The sequence below is a fragment of the Trematomus bernacchii genome, unplaced genomic scaffold (assembly GCF_902827165.1).
Source record: "Trematomus bernacchii unplaced genomic scaffold, fTreBer1.1, whole genome shotgun sequence".
NCBI lineage: Eukaryota > Metazoa > Chordata > Actinopteri > Perciformes > Nototheniidae > Trematomus > Trematomus bernacchii.
In genome coordinates, this window is record NW_022987593.1 from 13,388,532 (window position 1) to 13,412,887 (window position 24,356).

The following is a 24,356-nucleotide window of genomic DNA, read 5'->3' on the forward strand; positions in this document are numbered from 1 at the left end:
GTCTGTAGGAAGATTTTGTGAAGGTGTACAACCATGCAAAAATGCTCTCACGAAAATATAACTGTGTGTAGATGAGATCAAAATGAAGGTATATTTAAAAAAAAAAAAGGGTTCCAGGTCAAATGTACCAGAAGTCATGTGGTAGGAATTGGAAAATAAACTGTTCCCCGCCCCATTTTATTTCCCAGGTAGCATCTAGTTGGTGTTCTTAGTTAAAGAAAGTCATTTTAATGGTCAGTCATACATCCAATGCAGCCCCTTCACAGTTCTCTGAAACAATCAACTGTCAATCTCAACTTTGGTTCACAGATTCAACTCTTTTTTAACCTCTTGTGTATTCAAAAGTCTTTATTTTTCTCACAGCTTCAGCTCAAGACCCTGAAGATTAAAAAAAATGAACTTGCAACTTATATTATCATCTTTTACAGTTACTAGAACAGTTTTTACATAAAAAAAAGTCAATCCCACATATAATGTCAGTAAAAAACAGTCCCTTTACAGTGCTGAAGCTCTGCAACACTCTTATCAGTGAAAGGTTAATCTCATTGTTTGTCCTGTAATGTTTGACCTTTTTATATCATTCTTGTGTTTGATTCTTTCCTAAAGTTGTTGCTGAATCAGGCCAGGACGTTGAGTGTTGTTTACCGTCTGTGAATCCCAAAAACACGCTCCCCTGCCTTGTTTGTGTGTTGAAATGCTGATATCTGGTGGCTATAGGAGGGAAATAAATCCAACCTGTGAATACCGACAAGTTTCAAAATAAAACACTCTGACAAAAAGTTTCTTCTCATGCACAAGATTTTACTTGAGTAATACTGTACAACAGATTAGTTTAATTCATCACAAAATATGTTTTCATTCATTAACATAGACTTAATAAATCAACGTTTGTCTTTTATGAATGAAGAGGAAGACCAAGTGCAGGACAATGTCCACTAGTTAAAACTATCTGTAAACCTGTTAAGAAACCCTTTCAATTATTGCAGATTTTAATTTTTTTTTTTTTTATTTAAGTTGCAGTGTCCTTGAGTAAAAATGTTCTAATTTACTAAACAATTATTGATATTTTTAGGTTGAGATGGCACATGGTTATTTACAGATACAGACCCTGACCTGCTGTAAAATGGTTGGTTGACAAAGATTCTTATGACGTTTTTTTATAAAAGTAAAAAAAATACTTTGTCCATATCAACGTCTTTATAGATTATCTGGCATCGATTATACCCACACTCAAATAATGTACAACTCAAATAAGTAAGATCTTAAAGGCAAACTGAAATATACAGAACAATTGCATCCCTAGTCCAGCAATAAATCAATGTTAATTATCACTACATTGTTCGGCATAATAAAAACCACTGATCAAATACTCTTTCTCTTCAAGAAGCCTTAAAATGATGACAAGTCAAACAAAAGCAACTTTTTTTTCGTTAATTTTCTAACCAAAGTATGAAACACAAAATATGTAAGTTTAGAACACAAATGAGAAATGATAAATCAAATATAAGAATGAATAAGCACTTTTTTTTTCTTTATCTATAACACATTGGCATACCAGTATTGACCGCTATGCCTATTTTAGTATGAACATTTTGTTTGGCATGTTTATGTGTAAATATATATACATGTATACACTGTATGTACACATATTGTTGGCAATGCTTTATTTGCATTGCCCAACATGCTGATCTCAAAAATCAAGCGGTTTGATTGACAGTACGTCTGACGATGATCAGAGGGGCAGCATTATTGCCTCCATCATTATTACAGGGACTTAATATTGGGTAGATTTTCCCGTTGAAGCAGCAGCCAGTAAAGGAGTAGATCAGAGCGGCAGTATATACGTCATAAAAGGAGACCAGACCCTTCTCATAATCCACAAACACCCCCACTTTCTGAGGCCGAGACTTCAGAGAGAGACTGACTGACGGAGAATCAAGAGCTTTGTACTCATTTCCATTTCTCAAACATATAGTCCAGTAACCGTCCTGAGGCCTCATGTTGAACTCTCCCTTCCTGTTGATCGACTCTCTGGCCACTCCTATATTCCATTTAGGCTTCCCTTGAACATGAACCTCGTAGTAAAATCTGCCTGAAGAGAAACTCTGCCCTCCCAAAACAAAATTATAATGAGAAAATCTCTCTGGGTTGTCTGGGAGATTCTTCTTTACATTACCAAGACTCACTTGTTTCCTATCAAGAGACAGGATGAGTTCAGGGTGTGCTGTATCAGGATCAAGAGTCACATCCACTGCGTACTTCTGGACCCTCTTCAGCTCAGCCTCACCGAGCAGCTTCTTCATCTCTTTATTAAGGGTCTCCTCCAGCTGGATCAAGGCCCCCTCCACAGCTTTCTCATATGAAGGTACATGGACGTTGACCTTTGTCCAGTACTTTGTGGGTGGAAAAGCTTTCAGTAACGGGAAGCTTCGGAGAACATGGAGGTGGTCTTCTGAGCGTGTGACCTGCCCCACGTCAGTGTTTCTCTTCTTCAGATCAGATATTTCCTGTTCCAGCTCTTTGATGAGGCCTTCAGCCTGTTTCTGTGTTGTTGTCACCTTCTCTCCTATTGTTTTGTAGAGCTCATTCAGGCCTCTCTCAATAAACTTGTTCAGAGAAGTGAAGACCTGAACACCTTCTGATAGCTCCATTTGCGCATTTTCTGTACTACACTTTACTGAGTGTCTGAACTCCTCAATCTTTACTCGTCTCTTCTGGATCATCTCCTGAATGTTAGCCTCTGTCTTCACCAGTTCAACCTTCTTGTCTTCATATTCATCTTTCAGAGGAACAAACTCATGCATCTTGTGGTCTAAAGCAGAGCAGTGCAGACAGACAAATGTCTGGTCGGTCTTACAGAACAGCTCCAGAGGTTTATCGTGCTTCGGACACATCCTGTCTTCCAGGTTCTCCACAGGGTCGATCAGCTGATGTCTTTTCAGACCGGACACATTGAAATGAGGCTCCAGGTGAGTCTCACAGTAGGAGGCCAGACACGCCAGGCAGGACTTCAGGGCCTTCAGTTTAGTTCCAGTGCAAAAGTCACAGGGAACATTTACTGGTTTGAACGATTGTTGCTGTGACTGTTTGCGGTTGGCTTTCTGTTGAGCCGACTGTCTGAACTCACCAACCATCTCAGATAACAAAGTGTTGACCCTCAACAAAGGTATTTTTTTAAAACCCTCATTACACAAGGGACATCTGTAATTAATTTTCCAGTGTGCAGTGATGCAGGTTTTGCAGAAGTTGTGTCCACATGGTGTGCTGACTGGATCCCTGAACACATCCATACAGATGGCGCACCGAAACTGCTCTTCGGATAGCAGGCAGCTGACAGAAGACATGTCTGAGAACACAATTCAAAGTATTATTAAAGAAGACATATTATGCGAATTTAACGATTTATAATTGTATTTAGTGTCTCTACTGTGACATGTCTCCATGCTTTAATGTTCAAAAAGCTCTTTATCTTTCTCATACTGCCGTGCTGCAGCACCTCTTTTCACCCTCTGTCGGAAACCAGAGCTCAGTCTGCTCTGATTGGTTAGCTGGCCAACTCTGTTGTGATTAGTCAACCGATTAGAGATGTCCCGCCCCTTAGCCAATGTGTTGGAGCTCTAGCCAATAGAGGCGCAAGTCTTACATGGTGATGTCACTATGTTCAGGAATTAAACAAATAAGTCCAATGGAGGCGTTTCAGGCAGTGGGGGAGTGTGTGGGAGAGAAACTCCCTCTGGAGGGAACACAGGGACTTTAACCTTAGCAGACCATTTACATGCACACAAACCGATATGACACACTACAGGAAAGGAAAAAAAACCCAAAGCATATTATAGGGCCTCATTTAAATATTTTGTTACACACATATTTCAAGTCAAAGTCAAATCTGTATAACGAATAAAGTATGATTACTACATTAAAGAAAACTTTGTAGGTATTTTTAACACAACTGAAAAGTTACTTCAACTGATGTAACTTCCTGTTTGTTTATAGCTGTACATTTTGTGTTAATCCTGGTTGTTTAAACTCAGTAAATATGATCAGCTGTACTCACCCATATTTGAGTAAAGTGCTGAGAAAGAACTAACAAACTCAGTTTAATCTTCCTTCAGACAGAAAATCCAGAGACGTGTCTCCACTGCAGCTCTGACAAACGATAAGTTTCATTTATGGAAAGTGACGTTACAGCTCTCCTCCCTCCAGTGTTGCTCCTCCTCTTAGAGCAGCTCTGTGTTTCTCCTTCAGGGTTAGTCAGGATTAAAGTTACAGACATCTGGCACAAGATAGGTTTAACATTTTGAAATACTTTTTACATATTTTCTTAAAGCCACTAGGACGGTTGTCTCAAAACAATATATATCTTAGATTCAGAAAAAACCCACAGTGTTCTTCAGATCAGTGCAAAGTCGAGCTCACTGTTTTCCCTGCAATGTTTAACCGTTTCGTCTCATTCTTATGTTTGCCTTTTTCTGTAGTTGTTGCTCAATCATACCAGGAAGTAGTCTTCTGTGCAGTCTGTAAACGCCTTTCACAAACTCTTCTCTCTATGTGTGATGTAATGCTGATAGTGGCCAAAGCAAGGTAAACTAAAAACAAATCCACAGTTTTAACAGTAAGACAAAACCTAACTTTTTATGACACACAGTTTAAATAGAAAGCTCATAAAACAAATGATAAATAACTTTTCATAAAACATCAAAAATATAAAAAGAAAAACTCCCATTATCCCGTCAGGAGAGAGGTTTAAGCAGAGGGCCGGTGTTACAAAAAGAGGCAGCAGGATATTAGAGATGGCAGTGGGAAAGCCATAAAGAAAAGTAGCGTCATGCTACTATGATGCTGAATATGTTACAAAAGTTATCACTCAATGCTGTGACAAAAGAGTTCAGCTTTACATTCAAAAGTTTGGATTTAAAAGAGCTGAAGTTTATAAAGATCAGACGGTCAGAGTTTAGAGACGGCCTCCCCTGCAGCAGCGAGTAGAGACAGGGACTTTGTTATATTGCAATCAGCCTCGATAACAAGCTTCCTAATCACTCGCTCTCATCTCGCCAGACACGTCACCGGCTGAGATAAAAGATTTAGAGAAAACCTCAAAATGATCATGAATGACTTTGTATTCACCTCCGATTCAAAACTTGATTTTCATCACAAGCTCTAATGGCGCGTTTCCACTACAGCGCGGAGCGCGGTTTAAGAGGGCTGTGACGTCGTTTTTGGTTGCGTTTCCACTTGGCCTAGTACCGGCCGGCGGGTCCTAATTCACAGTTTTTCTGGCCTCATAAAATCGTGGTTCTAGGGCCAGAGACAACGAGGCTGAGTCGGGCTGAGTATGCTAAACTAGAGAGAGAATCGCTGGCAAGGGGGCTACAACTACAACAAGATGGACATATTTGACCGTGATTTAATTGTAATACACGTTTCAAAATGATGCCGAAGTAACAACATACTGATACCGGTTAGTAAAAACCATGAATTAATGCTTTGACAAGTCTGCAGACAGACGGCAGGCGAAAAACCTTTTAAAATGCGTGTTTTCTAAATGGAGATTGGCTAAGCTAACGCAGTATATGCTCCGACCGTCCACACTCACAACAACGGCCTATACAGACATAAATAAAGCAGCGACTGTATTCGCCATGACACAGGCAGTCTGTGGTTTGTACTTGTTTAACTTTTGTCTAGTTTCTGAACATATATGAGGAGCTGTGAGCTCTGAGTGCTAACAGCTAACGGCTGTGTTGTTTTTCTGGGGTTCTCATTGAAGATGACGTCACGGCTCCGCCTACACTGCGTTACTATAGATACTACCCCAGTTCCTAAACTGTAATGGAAATGCGCCATAAAGTGAGCCAGTCCTAACGAGGCCTAGCCATACCAAGTGAGGCCGTGTAGTGGAAATGCGCCATAAGTGTGTGTGTGTGTGTGTGTGTGTGTGTGTGTGTGTGTGTGTGTGTGTGTGTGTGTGTGTGTGTGTGTGTGTGTGTGGGTGTGGGTGTGGGTGTGGATGTGTGTGTGTGTGTTTTATCTGATCCGGATGGTCTATTGCAGCGGTTTTCAAAGTGTGAGGCGCGCCTCCCCTGGGGGGCGCCAGAGAGCTTCAGGGGAGGCGCAGCGTGAGAAAAAAATAAAGGGAAACAGTGAAATCTAGCTCGTTAACTTCAGCTAACTTTATGCGAGCGGCAACATGGATCGATTTTTAGTGAAGTTACCTAAAGTGAGAGAGGAGACAGCGTCTGGCCACCCCAGTTGGCAGCTTTGTTTTGAAATAAAAGTTGTGGCTCATCGGACATTTATCAGAGAAAATCCCTGATGTCCGAGTGCAAGTGAATGCAGCACAAGACGCGAGCCTTGTAACCCTGGCGCGAGCGAGGAAATGTGATTGGCGGCGATTTCAATTGAACGGGCGGCAGAAAACGAGAAGCATTCGGACCCAAGTACACGGAAGGAATGAGGTATTTGCGGTCTACAATGACAGAGAAGAGACTGTCACGTTTGGCTGTACTCAGCATTGAATCAAAACGCACTAAAGCTTTGGATCTTAATACGTTTGTGAGGCGTTTTGCTGAACAAGATGGTAATCGCCGCATTCAGCTGTAATAGGCATGCCAACTTGATGCTCTGCTCACCGATGACTCGAGCATAAAAAACTGTTAAGATGATGACCTTACGTGTGTACATATATTTTTTTCTTTGTGGGGGTCTGCCCTGAGAAAGTCAAATAAGATGGTGTGTAAAACTACACTGCCCAGACAAAAATAAGTAACCACTTTGATTTAACTAGGCCAGTCCCTTATGAAACAAAAATATATTGTAATATATTGGTAAATATAATACAATATATTGGATCATACATTTCCATATATGGGAAAGTAGTCCTTATATTTTTAAATATATTGCAATATATGCATGGACCATGTATGGCTATATATTGATACATATAAAAAAAATATATTGCAATGAAAACAAAACTGCACTATACATTTATATGTAATAGTTTTATTGAAACACTCATTTATCTTTCATGAGTTTACATAAAATTGAACAGATATTCATAAACAGTTATCTCACTTCGTTTTGTATAGTTACCCACTTTATATATGAACATATGTTTGATGGTAGCCTACATATAAAAAAAGTACAAATTGTCCATTGAATGATGGAAAATAATATACAGTTTATAAATATATATAGACACACACATATATGCACGCATATATATATGCACGCATATATATATTCATATATATATATATATATATAAATATATATATATGCATATATGCACGCATATATATATGAATATATGCACGCATATATATCTATGCATATATTACGGCCGACCGGCTATTTGGAGTGGAACGCAGCCCATCCACGGCAGACAGCCCAAACAGTATTCGAATGCGCCACTTCCGGCTGATTTCGGGGAGCCCCCCCCCCCTCTCCAGCAATAGATTGATCTGATTGGCAGATTCAAATCTGCGTTGCTGCCTCTGTCTGTTGATTCTGTCGCTGAGTGTCAAAGAGAAAGCATTCATCAGGTGCTTCGAAACGGAAAATTAAAAAGAAACGAGAGGAAAATACAGCACCAGAGTCAGGTATGTGTGTGAGCATTTAAAACTATTTTAAATTGAAATAATTCTGCATGTACACTATAAGTAGTCTAGTTGCTTAATCCGTATGTCCCGTCTCTCGGCACTACACCAGTTACACCAGCTAACGTTAGTTAAATTAGCTATGTTAGTTCCCTCGTGTATGAGTGTATAACCGGTCCGCAGCTTTGTGAACATTCAATTTCGAAGATTTTCGATTTTACAGTCAACTGAAGTCGACCCAAAACAGCCAAAAATAGCGGACCTTTAGATCGCTAACATTTTAGCATAAGTCAATGAAGTTTAACATAGCGAAAACTAGCCCCACGGCTAACGGACATTTTCTGACTGGTGACGACGATGAGCTAGTTAAGTAATGTAACCACAGTTAGTCTATGTCTTGTAAATTCCCCTTGTTCTCCTTGATCTGCATTATATCGTTCGTGTTTTAGTCAGGCACATTTAGGGACAGCTAAAGTAGTTCAGCTACGGGTCTTCGAGCTGGTTACACATGTGCGTTCAGGACATTATTGCGCATCATCACATGCATAATTACCATCGTCACAGAGAGAATGCGTTCGTGAAGAATGTGAGCATATATGCAGATCTTTAGTGTTGGTAATGTTATAAGATTGTATGCACAGTGTCCTGCTCAGTCAGTGTGTTAATGAGTCTTGATGTCCCGTTTTTAGTTTCTATGTTGTTCAGGAATTGAGCTAATGCTAGCTAGTTAGCTAAGTTAAGCTATGATAGTGTGTGGATGAGATGCTAACTTAGCTTTTATTAGCCGTGTGTTTGCAACGTGTCTAATGTGTTTTAGCAACAATTAGTATTGCTGTTGCTTATTATTAATAACCATCGTCTGGTTAGTTATTGTAATTTGAACCTTATTTCTATTTCTGTGTATTTTGCAGAAACCATTCATTCATTCTCTACTCTACGTTAGGCTATGTGTTGTGGACTAATGCATTCAAGTTAGTTCACATTTTAGTTGTTATTGCCCCTGCTGACAATTGTGTGGATAATATGTAGCCTACAGTCAATGGCATTTCACATTTTGCTCTCCAGTGTATGTTATTTTAATGTTGACCCATAATACTATATATCTATATATTTTACAGGAGCATTGTTGAAATTCATAGGTCGAACTAAGCCTGCAGAACCACAAGTCAAGAGGACAGAGGAGCCAGATAGCAGTGGTGACTGAGACAGAATAAATAAGGAGAGAGGGCCCATGCAGAGGCAGACATCAGTAGTGAGGAATCAGACCCAAAATATACGAGGACAGAGGAGCCAGATCGCAGTGGTAAGGAACGCACTGTCATTTAATTTCACTGTCATTTTACTTTTCACATATCACTTTATTCACTATTCAGCTTAGTTATCCTTGCCATGAAGGATTGAATGGATGAATGTTCTATATTATTTTAATGACAGATTGAACCACAGCAATATTGTTTTAGAGATTTTATATGTTTAACTGCTATGCCTGTCATCTCTGCTCTGTGTCATTGTGTTGTCTCCTGGGTTCTGTAGTGCCCGGAGTCTGTCTTTTTATTTTTTTCCTCCCAAACCCCATCCCCTCAGGACGCCTTTTGCCTCCTGTCAGGTCATCATTGTAATAAGAATTTGTTCTTAATTGATTTTCCTGGCTAAATAAAGGTTCTACTACTATTTATTCAGTTATTTTATTACTGGTACTGCTAATTGCATTATGCGTATTGTTGTATATTGTATATACGTATGTATTTACTACTACTACTTACAAAATCGAGGGTTGTAGCTTTGTGTCAGTACATATTTCAGGGTTTTTCTATGCCTTTGTTCATCTAAATTCTAATACTCATAGGCGACTACCACTCCTGCCGATGCCGAGGCGCAGTTCTCCCTTCCCACCACCCCAGGCTCATTGTGCTAGGTAAAACTCTCATTCAATAAAAGTAGTCTTTTAAAGGTGGGGTAGGTAATTTTGGAGAAACCAGCTCGAGTGCGCTAGAATTTGAAAATACACAGCCGGAAAAAATCTGCCACTTCCTCACAGAGCCCCTCCTCCAACACACACGAACGCGCACATGACCAATGAGGGCACGAGATAAGTTTGTGCACAGATGGAAGGCTGACAGGCAGGTAGGCCATCCAGTCATTTCAGCCGGGCCGGCTAAAATGATTGGATGTGCTTTTTACAGTACCATGGCTTCCACAGATGATATTTTTTTATGGATTTTTTGTCAAAGCACTTCAGATATTCATTGCTATCGGGATGTTAAGAGCATTCCATGGAATATAACACAAAGTGTATCTCGAGCCGGTTTCTCAAACTTACCTACCCCACCTTTAAAGATGAATGCAATTACATTTAAAAAAGTTTTAAACAGAACTGTTACAGATGCAGATGCTTGGTCCAAATTCCATAAAATATACCAACCAGTAGCGCCACACTCAGACGAAAATGTACAAAGCCTATTCTTCCACTATTTGTATTCCCACATTATTCACCAAGCCAGCCCATGCTTTAATATAGATATTATGGATATTGTTATAATTCCTGCTGTCTTTTGTGAACTTCTAATTATTTGTAATTGTTCTGTTCCACAGATGCTGTAGTAAACCACCATCCAGGGACCAAGACATCAGATATAAGAACATCCATTAACACAAGAATTTGTGAGTAAAGGCACGAAAAAAACAAGATTGACGATCAAATAGGGTACAAGACTGTTTTTTTGGCCCTGTTCCGGACATTGTTTTAATGAGTGATCAGCTCATGTTTAAAGTTGTCACCAGATGAAACAAAAAACAAGATTGTTAAATAGGATAACAGACTGCTCTTTTTGGCCCTGTATGAAATAACAATGCATCATTTATTAACTATACCTATACAAAATGTAATACATTTTCCCTTCATTATGTAATAACACCTCCTTTTGTAATAATTTGCCCATTATGTAGTAAACAAGTTCAATGCAAATATGTAATACATGTCGCCACATTTTGAAATATATTATTACATATTGCTGTGGTTATTACAAAATGAGTTGCAAACAATAACATTACAACTGTTTATTTATTTATTCAACCATGAATCATCCTTACTCATAATTTAAAAATACTTCAGTAGAATATCTTTCATTGGCCAAAACTAGATCAAGTGTTACCATATTCATTAGCCAACATGTATATCAACATCAATTTTGGGATATATTTACAGTTTGGTTATGGTTACATAATGAATATTACAGTTTTTTAAAAGGGCAACTCACGCATTTTGTAATAACCATTGCAAAATGTAATAATTTATTACAAAATGCAGGGACATTTATTTTATATTGCGTTCAGGCTGTTACAGAATGCAGCAGATTATTACAAAATGTGGGTTTTATTACATAATTACATAAAAATGTTCTTGAGTCATGACATAATGTGTTGTTTATAGGCCTTTTCTTTTATTCGTTCCTTGTCCTTCTTTTAATGAGTATTTTGATAACTGTTACACATTGATAGAAAAAAACAAATTAAGCTTCTCATTATTCAGACTCAGCTCTCAGCGCTTAAGCTTCTTTTAAATGTTGATAAAACCAAGGTAATGCTCTTTTCAAAAGCTAAAAAGACACCAGAGCCTGTTTTAGATATTTTAATTACACAAGGAATAAAACTTGAAGTGGTTACCTGTTACAAATACCTTGGTATCTGGCTTGATGATTGTCTCACTTTTAAACTTCATGTCAATAACCTGCTTAAAAAACTGAGGGTTAGGCTAGGTTTCTTTTCCAGGAACAAGTCCTGTTTCTCACTTGAGGCCAGGAAAAGGCTAGTCACTGTGACCTTTTTACCTGTACTGGACTATGGTGATCTGATCTATATGAATGCACCTGCCAATTGCCTGGTCAAGTTAGATGCCGCCTATCACAGTGCACTGAGATTTGTGACAAACTAAAGTATTAACCCATCACTGTACCCTGTATGCAAGGGCAGGTTTGCCTTCACTAACTGTACGGAGGCTCAGTCACTGGTACATTTTTATATACAAAGCCATGTTAGGGAAACTTCCTTCCTACATCTGCTCCCTGATCTCACGGCGAATTGTAAGTGGCTACTGCCTGAGATCGAATGCTGTGGTTTTATTAAATGTGCCAACTGCTAGGACTGTCTTAGGGAAGATAGCATTTAGATGCGCAGCTCCGCTAACTTGGAACAGTCTGAGCAATTTGGTTCCGCTAAATGTTTTTAAAGCAAGGATAGATACTATCCAATCGGAAACTGTTGGAACCTGTAAATGTTACTAGCTATGTAAACTGTAGTCACTGTAAATATGCTGTATGATGTCCTTTTTTGTTTTTCTGTTATGTTTATATGTATTCATGTGGAACCTACTTGCAGTAGGTCACCCTTGAAAAAGAGATCAATGATCTCAATGGGATTCACCTGCATAAATAAAGGTTTGAAATGAAATGAAAGATTTTTTTTATCAGAACATGCATTTCTCCTCATTGTGAACATATATTGCACTCATGTTCAGAATATATGGTACGTACATGGTCTTTTATAAATCTGAATATATATAGTGCATACATGTCCCCATATAATTGTGAATATATAGCGCATACATATCCCCATATAATTGTGAATATATATAGTACATGTCCCCATATAATTGTGAATATATTCTGCATACATGTCCCCATATAAATCTGAATATATAGAGCATACATGTCCCCATATATTTGTGAATATATATATAGTACATGTCCCCATATAATTGTGAATATATTCTACATACATGTCCCCATATAAATCTGAATATATAGTACATACATGTCCCCATATATTTGTGCATATATATATATAGTACATGTCCCCATATAATTGTGAATATATTCTGCATACATGTCCCCATATAAATCTGAATATATAGAGCATACATGTCCCCATATATTTGTGAATATATATAGTACATGTCCCCATATAAATGTTAATATATAGTAAAATGTATGTTCACATATATACACAACCAATATATTATATATATTTACATATATTACTCAATATATGGAAAGCGGCAATTACTGATGTATTATCCCATATATTACAATATATTATCACAATATATTATTCAATATATATATATTGTAATATATTAACACAATATATTATTCTATATATCTTCAATATATTTTCAATATATTTTGTAGATATGAATAAATATGTTTTTCATGTTGATTATTAATCAGTATCACTTGGTGTAGCCAACAGCAAGATTTCCTTTATTAAATCTTTTCAATTAACCAGTAAATCAGAAAACAAAATAATGCAATATATTGACAGTTAATATATGGGGAAATATATTTTCTTTGCGTAAGGGGTAGGTAAGGGCATTCCACTGGATAATAATACCCCTGCATTATAGCAACAACAATAATATGGTGCGGCTGTTCTTATGTTCTCTGAGGGGAGGCTCACCTTCCCACACTTTGAAAACCCCTGGTCTATTGGCAGCTGCTGATATAACATCCATCATTATGGTTTACTAATTGTTATCTTTTTGTCCTCTAGGTTGCTCTGCCATGCTCTGCCAATAGCGCAGAATGGACAGAGAAAACATGATTGGGCCTCAAGTTTTTTGCAGCCAATATACATTCTCCTACAAACTTGGGATAGGAGGGTGAGTGAACAAGTTATCCATTGGTTGGAACTTACATCCCCATTGTTAGACACACTAAATCCTGCACACTGCTCCTTCAAATTGACAACATGAACATATGTCGCCATTTTGTAATTTCTGTTATTTTCAGTTGAGAATGTTTCAAAGTAATCTTAAAAAAATAAACTTACTTTCTGTTTCTACTGTTTATAAGTATGATGTTTAAATATGAAATGCTGTATTCATTAGGTGTACTATAATTCTACAAATATTTGTATATTTTAAGTTTTCAGAGTAATTGTTTCCTACAGAACATTTTGTGCTGTCATTTTATTGAATGTGTTTGATTGGAAAATGTTAGAGAAAAGTTGTAAAATAATAGTATTCTCCCTGTAGAACTTTAGATTCTGTATTTATTTTAGTGTTTGATCATACAAATCAAAAAAAAAAAAAATGTAAAAAAAACAGTTTTTCTCATCAGAACTTTATTTAAGGTATTTGAATGTAACATTTTAAGACAATGGATTTTGAAAAGAGAGGAAACATCTGTAACATTACAGTTTTTTCCTGTAAAATCTTTAAAGACAATTCCTGTTTATTAATTGCTTTTGCACTTTATTTCAGTTAAAGTATTTTACTTTAATTCTATGGTTTTTGTTTGGCAGCCGCTGCCTTTTTTTTACGATCTTGTTTACACTGTACTCGCTTCCATCCGTATACTATCTCCTCCTCCATTGTACTCCTCAGCTCATCCTCGGTAAGGGAAGTGGTGCCTTCGCTGTTGTCTGCACACACACAATGAAGACATGTTTAAAAGCCTGAGATGAAATCCATTTATGAGCGAGTGAAGTGGATGAATATGACCACTTACCTTGAAAAGTGTACAGAGCTGTGCACTGGCCATCAGGAGTTTCTACGTCATCAAACTCTAAGATATTCTGAGGCTGTTGAGCTGCTGCACCCCTGGAAATGTCCAAGAACAAAAATCAAGGAATTGTATTCGGTATATCTAAACATTGACATTAAAAAATTGTTTTCAATATCTTGAGAAATTATTTGATTTGCTTTCCTGCTTAGAGTTAGATGAAAAGACTGATACCGCTCTCCAATATCTGTTAAGTAAATATAAAGCTACATCCAGCAGCTGGGCTAGCTTAGCTTAGCATAACGATTGGAAACATGGGGGAACAGCAGGGTCATTACCAGTGCTCTATGTTATTTATATAAAATGGTAAGAGTTATCATTCTCAATTCAAAATGCAAATGAATGAAGTGAGATGTATGTTTTCAATGCAGTTTGAATGGCAAATATTAGTTTAGCCACTGTAGCGATAGCAGCCTCTAAGGGAAGAACTTGTCCTGCATGCATATTTTGATTGTGTTTTAAGAACATCAGTTATTAGAACATGTTATTAGAACGTGTTAGAGTAACATTTTCTTCAGATCCTCACTGAGGGCAAAATGCGGAAGAAAAGTGTTATTATTTTGGAAATGTGAACACTCATTAAAAAAGTTTCTCTCCTGTGTAGCATACATTATGAAAAAACAGGAGGGATGCATTTTTTAAAGCTAGGAGACTTGCTGAAGGGAGACTTTGTACAGCTCTATGATAGAAGTGAGGTGAGGTACTGATGATGGGCGACAAGGCCTGGTTCGCAATTATAATGAATACCAAATATGTTGGAGGTCAAGGCTTTACGTGGACCAGTTAAGTTCTCCCACACCAAACTGGGAAAACCATTTGTTTATGGACCTGGCTTTGTCATACAGGGGAAGAGGAAAGGGTGTTTCCAAATTAGGAGCACACTTTTGTCCACAAAATACATCACTGTTTTCTGTATTTCAGCCTTTGCAGACCATTTACATGCAAAAAAAAACTATAACACACTAAAGGAAAGAGACAACCCCCAAAGACCTAATAGCCCCCCCCCCCCCTTTAAAGTAAATCCAAAAGCTTCAAACTAACTAACTGAGGTGACCACTAAAGAAAGTATTTAAATGTTTGCTTAAAGATGAAAAACTCAAACAAAATAAGGGCAAATTAAAACTAATGAATTGTGATTCATCAACAAACTATGCTGCCCCAAACAATATCATCTGATCACAGTAAACAACATGCAGTGGATGATAGTGATGTTGTCACCATTGGTCCTGCGCCTTTTGCAGCTCTTTAGCGATGTCGTCAATCTTTGACTGCAGCTCCTTCTTCCTCTGCTTCAGGCGAAGGTCATAGAAACCTTCTGCAGGAGGCGGCTACACACACACACACACACACACACACACACACACACACACACACACACACACACACACACACACACACACACACACACACACACACACACACACACACAGTTATTATCCAAGCATCATGTAAACAGCAACCTTTATAAATGATCACCACCAGATGTCACTCCTTTCTGTTTCAATTTCTCTTCATACCCGAGCAACATAATTATTATTTTAGAAGGAAACACACATTGTTACAGACAAAGACATTGAGGAGAAAGACCATTAGTAACCGTATAACATCCCCTGAGAACACCACTGAATAGAGAGGCGAAGTCCCTCCCCTTCTGGTGGACCTCCATGGGACCTTATGGCGAGAGAAAGATTATCTTTCGATTCCGTTTTAATTGTGCCACGAATTACACATATGATGTTTGTCAATTTAAAAGATAATTTTGCAAGTCAAAAAAATAAAAATGTGTCGTAAAACTGTGAAGTAACACATTTTTATGGCCGTCACGTTGGCACGTTGCACTTCTTTCTTTCAGAATGAGGCGGAAAAATCACTTCAAGTCTGGGCATGTTGAGAGCTGTACATACACACAAGGGGAGGTTTCGACACGAGTGTAATGTGTAACGTTAATGACATCACTTACGCGACTCTGGGATTTGTAGTCTTTCTAGTTGCGTATTTTTCATAGTCTTATATTTGAACAGTTTTACGACAAACTGTAATTTTTTTTGGAAAATATTTTTTAAGACTGACAAACATCATATGTGTAATTCGTGGCACAATTCAAAACGGGATCGAAAGATAATCTTTCTCTCCCCATTGACTTCAATACATAATTTTTCCGAAATAAGGTCCCATGGGGTGGAAGTAGAAGGGCGGGACTTCGCCTCTCTATATTAAATGTGAGATTTTTTTTTTATTGACTGATGCAATAAGTAAAACTGTTTTTCCTGTGATGCCATACCAATGTACAATTTAAGTAAGAGCAAGAATCCTAATTATTCCACAAAATCAAACTGATTTAAATTCCCTAAGATTTTGAGACAGGAGTGACACAGCACTATTAACTTTTGAACCGGTAAAAAAATGTGGTTGGGTTTAAGCTTAGTGGTAGACTCCTGCTGGACTTTGAGCTGAGATATTGTTAAAATTAGGCTCATAAACAAGGTTTGTTGTAAAAATCCTGTATTATTTTCTCCAAATATTAAGACTAAAGAAATGGGCCTTTATTTTTTTACCTCCATAGAGACAAAGGTCAATAATAAGTGAGGTAAAATATTTAAAACGAGATGCCCAGAATATAAATAGGTACAATCTCTTCTGGATGAAGACGAGACTTTTTCTTTTACAAGGTTGTTTGTTTGGATAATTCAAACTAGAAATCACACTTTTTTTGAAAGGAAATGTTGCTATTTTTTAAACAGTCCAGTGAACTCTCCCTTCCTGTTGATCGACTCTCTGCCACTCCTATATTCCATGTAGGCCTCCCTTGAACATGAACCTCGGAGTAAAATCTGCCTGAAGAGAAACTCTGCCCTCCCAAAACAAAATTATAATGAGAAAATCTCTCTGGGTTGTCTGGGAGATTCTTCATTACATTACCAAGACTCACTTGTTTCCTATTAGGAGACAGGATGAGTTCAGGGTGTGCTGTATAAGGATCAAGAGTCACATCCACTGCGTACTTCTGGACCCTCTTCAGCTCAGCCTCACCGAGCAGCTTCTTCATCTCTTTATTAAGGGTCTCCTCCAGCTGGATCAAGGCCCCCTCCACAGTTTTCTCATATGAAGATACATGGACGTTGATCTTTGTCCAGTCCTTTGTGGGTGGAACAGCTTTCAGTAACGGGAAGCTTCGGAGAACATGGAGGTGGTCTTCTGAGCGTGTGACCTGCCCCACGTCAGTGTTTCTCTTCTTCAGATCAGATATTTCCTGTTCCAGCTCTTTGATGAGGCCTTCAGCCTGTTTCTGTGTTGTTGTCATCTTCTCTCCTATTGTTTTGTAGAGCTCATTCAGGCCTCTCTCAAGAAACTTGATCAGAGAAGTGAAGACCTGAACACCTTCTGATAGCTCCATGTGCGCATTTTCTGTACTACACTTTACTGAGTGTCTGATCGCCTCAATCTTTACTCGTCTCTTCTGGATCATCTCCTGAATTTTAGCTTCTGTCTTCACCAGCTCAACTTTCTTGTCTTCACATTCATATTTCAGAGGAACAAACTCATGCATCTTGTGGTCTAAAGCAGAACAGTGCAGACAGACAAATGTCTGGTCGGTCTTACAGAACAGCTCCAGAGGTTTATCGTGCTTCGGACACATCCTGTCTTCCAGGTTCTCCACAGGGTCGATCAGCTGATGTCTTTTCAGACCTGACACATTGAAATGAGGCTCCAGGTGAGTCTCACAGTAGGAGGCCAGACACACCAGGCAGGACTTCAGGGCCTTCAGTTTGGTTCCAGTGCAAAAGTCACAGGAAACATTTACTGGTGTGAACGATTGTTGCTGTGACTGTTTGCGGTTGGCTTTCTGTTGAGCCGACTGTCTGAACTCCCCAACCATCTCAGATAACAAAGTGTTAACCCTCAACAAAGGTATTTTTTTAAAACCCTCATTACACAAGGGACATCTGTAATTAATTTTCCAGTGTTCAGTGATGCAGGTTTTGCAGAAGTTGTGTCCACATGGTGTGCTGACTGGATCCCTGAACAAATCCAGACAGATGGAGCACTGAAACTGCTCTTCGGATAGCAGACAGCTGACAGAAGACATGTCTGAGAAAGTCAAAGTATTATTAAAGAAGACATATTATGCACATTTTATAATAGTTTTATAATTGTATTTTATGCCTCTACTTTGACATGTTTACATGCTTTAATGTTCAAAAAGCTCTTTATTTTTCTCATACTGCCCTCTGTCTGAAACCAGAGCCCAGTCTGCTCTGATTGGTTAGGTGGCCGGCTCTGTTGTGATTGGTCAACCGCTTAGAGATGTAATAGAGGCAATAGAGGTGCGAGTCTTACATTGTGATGTCACTACTGTATGTTCAGGAATTAAACAAATAAGTCCAATGGAGGAGTTACAGGCAGGGGGAGGGGGGTAGTGTGTGGCCCACAGCAACACATTCTCACTCCCAACTCCTCCTATAGTGACGTTATGTCAGGATCCCTTGGCGACGTAACTATCAAATGCAGTGGGGTGCCCTATAGCGTAGATTTTCAACTATCAGGGAGTCCCATTTGTTGGGGAAATATTTTCCAAGGCCCATAACTTTGACCCAGTTGATCAGTTCATACTGTCCTGACTGAGCACAGGCACCTCTAGCCTTGACTGCTGTGCTCTCAGTGTTTTGTCTCCCTGTTCCTGCCTGTTGGCGTCAGCTGATAGAGGTGTTATGATTCCATCTTGTTATGCACAATGTTGATTATTCTCTCTGAACTAGCTAAATACACGGGTCTCTGGGGTAGAGTTCTTCAGAATTGACGTGGCAACTCTACCGTGAAGTCAGAACCTCTGGCTCTTTGACTTGTTTTATGAATTCTCCGGCCGAAGCTCCAAATAATAAACCCATCAGTGTTTGACATCAAAGCTCCAGGTCTCCCCGTGTCTCCTTTTGAGTCGGTGACTCCTCCTGCATTGCTACACAGAAGTTTCCCCCCACACCATTGACTTGCATAGAGCTTCCTGAACGTTGGTAATTAACGAGTTAGGATCGCGGAGAAATTCTCTCCGCAGACCCATTCTCACAGCGTTTATCAACCTTTTTCTTACTCAATATCAAGCCACACTTATTGTTTTTACGTCAGTTACGTCAGAATACTGAAATCTGTATTGTTTCAATTTTTCTTTCCTTCTAATTTTGTATTCTTTTCTACACCACACACTGTTAATTACTCAACAATAAGACACAATTATCCTTGTGTTTATTTATATGTTTGATTGTATAATGTCGGACTTTTGGAGTCTGTCATGACTCATGACCGAGGGTCGGAGCAGCTTATAGTAGCTTCTTTAGAGAATTTTTCACCCGGAATTAAGTATTCTCTCCGCTTTGCTTGACAAACCCACAAACCCCGTGATTAGTCCTCAAGCTCTGTGATTGGATGTTGGAGTGGCAGTGCGCCAAGGTTACGCCGAGCGTCAAACAGCTCTTTGAAATGGAATGAAACCCAGCCACGGCACACTATCCAAAACAGCATTTGAGCGAGTCTATATACCCACATGACAGCTAAGGTCAGAAGAGCTTTATTTAACAGCTGGTCTTATGTCTGTGACCCCTCCTGTTGTTAATTGATAAGCCTGAAACATGCACTTGTCAAGGTTCAGAGGCACATTTTGCAAATATGGCAGTAGCCAACAAATTATGCAATATATTAAACGTTAAAGTGGACCTATCATGCTATATTTTAATAATATAGTGTAGGACCATACCTATATAAGGCATATTTATACTTTTTTTTTTTCAAAATACCAAACAGATCATGCATTTTAGCCATGCCTCATTTCGCTCAGTTTACACTTTTTTATCCCTGTTTTTGCAAGGGCTGATTCTGTGAGAACAGCACCACCTACAGGCCTGGCATATGTACTACAGCGTCTCCAGCGCTTTCGAACGGCAATGGCCGTGGCTGTCTCCTCCTGATTGGTGGAGTTGGCCCAATAGCCGTAGCGCCACCGTCCTGACGTCAGGACAGTGTTCAAATCTGGATCAGTTTTTATCAGATCCGTTGCAGCCCCTTTTTTAGAGATTTGGGTATGGAGGAAAATAGAGAGGGTTGTGTTTTCTGACACTTGGTGAGTTCCCTGGAACACCGGGGACACATATTCATGTATAAAAGACGTACAAAAGTGCATTTTGCATGATAGGTCCCCTTTAAGTACTTTGTCAGGCTTAATATTTATCTGTTGATACCCCCAATGCTTTTTTCTTATTTAAAAGAAGACCTTAACCAAAAGTATTCTTTAATGTATAATAATGAATAAAGCCTAATTAGTTTGTCTGTTTTGCACATCCTCCTATTAATTTCTTTGGACATCCGGCACTAAACTGTTTTATTGTAGAGATCACTTACAGTATCTTCTTGATATTTTCTATTCTATATTTCATTGACCTTCTACTTTCCCCCTAATTTGTATGTACTCTTCATTTGTTATGTTTTCATCTAATATAACATATTCAACACAAAAACGCAATAACGTGCTTTAACCACTAGGCGGTGCGGGTTAAAAAACTCAAGTCAAGTTTACAGTGTTAACACAATCAAATATACTGCTGTTTCCAGTTTAGTTTATGATGGATGTATTTTGTTATCCACACATATATTCTTCTGATATTTATAACACCAAACCGACAGAAAAGATGGTCTTAACATGACCCAGTGGTCTAGTTAATAAAGAATATATTATCAAATATAATATTAAAATGAACTCTTATTTTGAAAATACAGCTTCCTGTGTTCGAATGAGCTGCTCCGACCCTTCTGACGGACTCCAAAAGTCCGACATTATACAATCAAACAAATAAATAAACACAAGTATAATTGTGTCTTATTGTTGAGTAAATAACAGTGTGTGGTTTAGAAAAGAATACAAAATTAGAAGGAAAAAACGATGAAACAATACAGATTTCAGTTTTCTGAGCCCCTACTTTCCCCCTAACTGATGGCAACAAAAGTCCGGCATTATACAATTACAATAAAGAAGTAAAAACAATAAGTGTGGCAGTGGCTTGATATTGAGTAAGAAAAAGGTTGATAAATGCTGTGAGAATGGGTCTGCGGAGAGCATTTCTCCGCGATCCCGACTCGTCAATTACCAACTTTCAGGGAGCTCTATGCAAGTCAATAGGCGTGTTCACACCGGAGTACTTTTACCCCGTACTTTTCCCCCGTACTTTTCCCGTTTAGTTCCGTTAGTACCCCTTATGTCGCGTTCACACCAAAAAGAGTACTTAGTGCCGGGAACTTTTACCCCCATTTGTAGTGCCTGCTAGAGAGGTGGTATACCAAAAAAGTACCAAAAAAGTACCAATTTCTATTGGCTGGGCGAATTGCAAACCACGCCCCGTAAAACTCTGAAAAGTTTTTTGAAGCCGCCATTGTATTTGCTGGCATTAGCATTATTAGCATTAGCATTAGCCCCGCGCACCAACGGAGAGAGAATAACTTATGGCAACACAAAAAAAAACATGGGAGTGATGAGGAGGTGTCGGCGTTCTGGCGATTTACTCGGAAGGCTTCAGTAGAAGCTGCTGGGAGTCCCAGCTGCTTCTACTGAAGCCAGTCCCCAACTCTGGGGACTTCCGGCCGGGGACTCCGGGTGGCAGTATACGCCGTGAAGTGGTTTGCGGCCTGCCAGTAAACCCAAAGCAGAAGAAGACGAAGTGACATCAGCGGCTCATTTGAGTAATCTTCCCTCAGGGAACTTATTCCGGTGTGAACGCGATTGGTAATTAGTGCCCTGGGGTACTAAATGCCGGGGCACTAAGTGCCGGCACTAAGTACGGCAAAGTACTTTGTGTGAAAGCGGCTAATGGGACTCCCTGGTAGTTGAAAATCGACGCTATAGGGCACTCCACTGCATTTGATAGTAACGCCAAGGGATCCTGACATAACGTCACTATAGTACGGGTTGGGAGTGAGAATGTGTTGCCCACACAGTGTGGGAGAGAAACTCCCTCTGGAGGGAACACAGGGACTTTAACCTTAGCAGACCATTTACATGCACACACACCTATATGACACACTACAGGAAAGGAAAAACACCAAAACCATATTAGGGCCTGATTTAAATATTTTGTTACACACATATTTCAATTCAAAGTCAAATCTGTATAACGAATAAAGTATGATTACTGAATTAAAAATAACTTTGTAGGTATTTTTAACTCAACTGAAAAGTTACTTCAACTGATGTAACTTCCTGTTTGTTTATAGCTGTACGTTTTGTGTTAATCCTGGTTGTTTAAACTCAGTAAATATGATCAGCTGTACTCACCAGTATTTGAGTAAAGTGCTGAGAAAGAACTGACAAACTCAGTTTAATCTTCCTTCAGACAGAAAATCCAGAGACGTGTCTCCACTGCAGCTCTGACAAACGATAAGTTTCATTTATGGAAAGTGACGTTACAGCTCTCCTCCCTCCAGTGTTGCTCCTCCTCTTAGAGCAGCTCTGTGTTTCTCCTTCAGGGTTAGTCAGGATTAAAGTTACAGACATCTGGCACAAGATAGGTTTAACATTGAGAAATACTTTTAACATATTTTCTTAAAGCCACTAGGACGGTTGTCTCAAAAAAATATATATCTTAGATTCAGAAAAAACCCACAGTGTTCTTCAGATCAGTGCAAAGTCAAGCTCATTGTTTTCCCTGCAATGTTTAGCCGTTTCGTCTCATTCTTATGTTTGCCTTTTTCTGTAGTTGTTGCTCAATCATACCAGGAAGTAGTCTTGTGTGCAGTCTGTAAACGCCTTTCACAAACTCTTCTCTCTATACTCTAAAAAGTAATTCACGGGACCTTTTACCACCACTTAATTAAATGCATGGTTGCAAGATACACATTTGAATTAATTGATTTAGATAAACATTTTAAGTTGCAAACATTAATTTATAAGTTGTGTTGACATAATAATGTTGGTAATTACATCAACTTAATATTGTGTGTAATTTAAACTCGGATTTCTGCGTTAATTGACTTAAAGGGCCCATGTCATGCTTTTCCGGTTATTACCCGTCCCCTTGTGTGTTATGAAGGTTTTTATGCATGTAAACGGTATGCAGAGTCACAAACCCTCAAAGTACACCCTGTAGCGAGTAAAACTCTAACACAGAAAATACCTCCCCAAAACGCCTCGTTGGAGATACGTCATTGTCCATTTGATTCTTCCATTTCGTTCCGGGTACGGCATGATGTCAAGCTGATTTCTCCTCCCTGGCTGCAGGCTGATAACAGACAGTTGGGATCGCGGCGAAATTCTCTCTGCAGACCCATTCTCACAGCGTTTATCAACCTTTTTCTTACTCAATATCAAGCCACACTTATTGTTTTTAATCCGGCTGTGAGTTTGTGTGTGCTCAGGATGAGTTTGGCTGTGTATCGCTAACAAGGAAACAACACCTCCACGGAGCTCAGCGCAATTCACAACGTCCCGACCAATCAGAGCACACTGTGCTCACAGGGAGGGTGGGGGCTGGAGCTATTGGAGCTACAACGAGCCGTTAAAGGCAGAGAGTGAAATTCAGTGAATACACGTAGTTTACAGAGATGCTGTATGAGAAACCAATGTGAGTTTGGAAAATTGCACAATATAAATCTATTCTAGTATACCTCAACAATGGAATTATGATCAGTGGAAATGGCCATGACATGGGCCCTTTAAAACTAAATTCAAGTTGTAGTAAGTAATGCAATTGGCGTGATAACTTAATTGTTCTACACCTTGAGGTAAGGGTTAAGGATTTCAAGTCCACTCCCACTTAACATGCCTGGACAAGTTCCGACAGTTAAGACAAATAGAAATACTATGACTACTACGACAAAAGATGACACTCAGCTTAAAAATGTCCTTTGTATATATACAAAGGACATTTTTAAGCTGAGTGTCATCTTTTGTCATTCAAACAGATAGCCTTGTAGTAGCACTGTATAGGCAAATTGCTGTTTGACCAAAATTAGCAGCCTTTGAACTGTGAATAGTTCTGTGAGAGGGTACAAAGTACTAGAGGCTGCTGTGAGTGTAAAAATACTTTGGTTACTATTGTGATATAACTTTTTATTAAAAAAAAAACTTGGTGAAGCAGATCAATATGGGCTCAGAACAGTCTCATAATACACACATGCACACAGAAGGATTCACACTTGTATTTCCGGATCCACACTTGTGTTTTTC

General features: G+C 38.9%; 2 protein-coding genes across 3 annotated transcripts; both read right to left on the minus strand.

Annotated features, from left to right (window-relative positions):
• Positions 1 to 356: 356 nt before the first annotated feature.
• LOC117481753 (E3 ubiquitin-protein ligase TRIM69-like) lies at positions 357 to 4,404 on the minus strand. Of its 2 annotated transcripts, XM_034129637.1 has the most exons (3): positions 4,383 to 4,400; positions 4,055 to 4,239; positions 357 to 3,346 (listed from the first exon to the last, which is right to left on the minus strand). In XM_034129637.1, exons 2-3 carry the CDS (start codon positions 4,056 to 4,058, stop codon positions 1,698 to 1,700), a joined length of 1,653 nt encoding a protein of 550 aa, XP_033985528.1. In that variant the 5' UTR covers positions 4,059 to 4,239; positions 4,383 to 4,400; the 3' UTR covers positions 357 to 1,697. The 2 variants fall into 2 exon arrangements, with proteins under 2 accessions (XP_033985528.1, XP_033985527.1); XM_034129636.1 differs by having other exon boundaries at positions 4,055 to 4,404.
• A 9,321-nt stretch (positions 4,405 to 13,725) lies between these two features.
• Positions 13,726 to 22,705, minus strand: LOC117481777 (E3 ubiquitin-protein ligase TRIM41-like). The gene is made up of 5 exons (XM_034129674.1): positions 22,467 to 22,705; positions 17,085 to 18,244; positions 15,374 to 15,483; positions 14,102 to 14,193; positions 13,726 to 14,015 (listed from the first exon to the last, which is right to left on the minus strand). Exons 2-5 carry the CDS (start codon positions 18,240 to 18,242, stop codon positions 13,876 to 13,878), a joined length of 1,500 nt encoding a protein of 499 aa, XP_033985565.1. The 5' UTR covers positions 18,243 to 18,244; positions 22,467 to 22,705; the 3' UTR covers positions 13,726 to 13,875.
• Between the last annotated feature and the right edge of the window lie 1,651 nt (positions 22,706 to 24,356).

Coding starts and splice junctions, on each gene's coding strand:
- LOC117481777 (XM_034129674.1), bottom strand. CDS start 18,242: ATGTCTTCTGTCAGCTGTCTGCTATCCGAAGAGCAGTTTCAGTGCTCC. Junction 14,194..15,373: donor CAAAAGGCGCAGGACCAATG/GTGACAACATCA, acceptor GGACATTTCCAG/GGGTGCAGCAGCTCAACAGC. Junction 14,016..14,101: donor AGCTCTGTACACTTTTCAAG/GTAAGTGGTCAT, acceptor GTGTGTGTGCAG/ACAACAGCGAAGGCACCACT.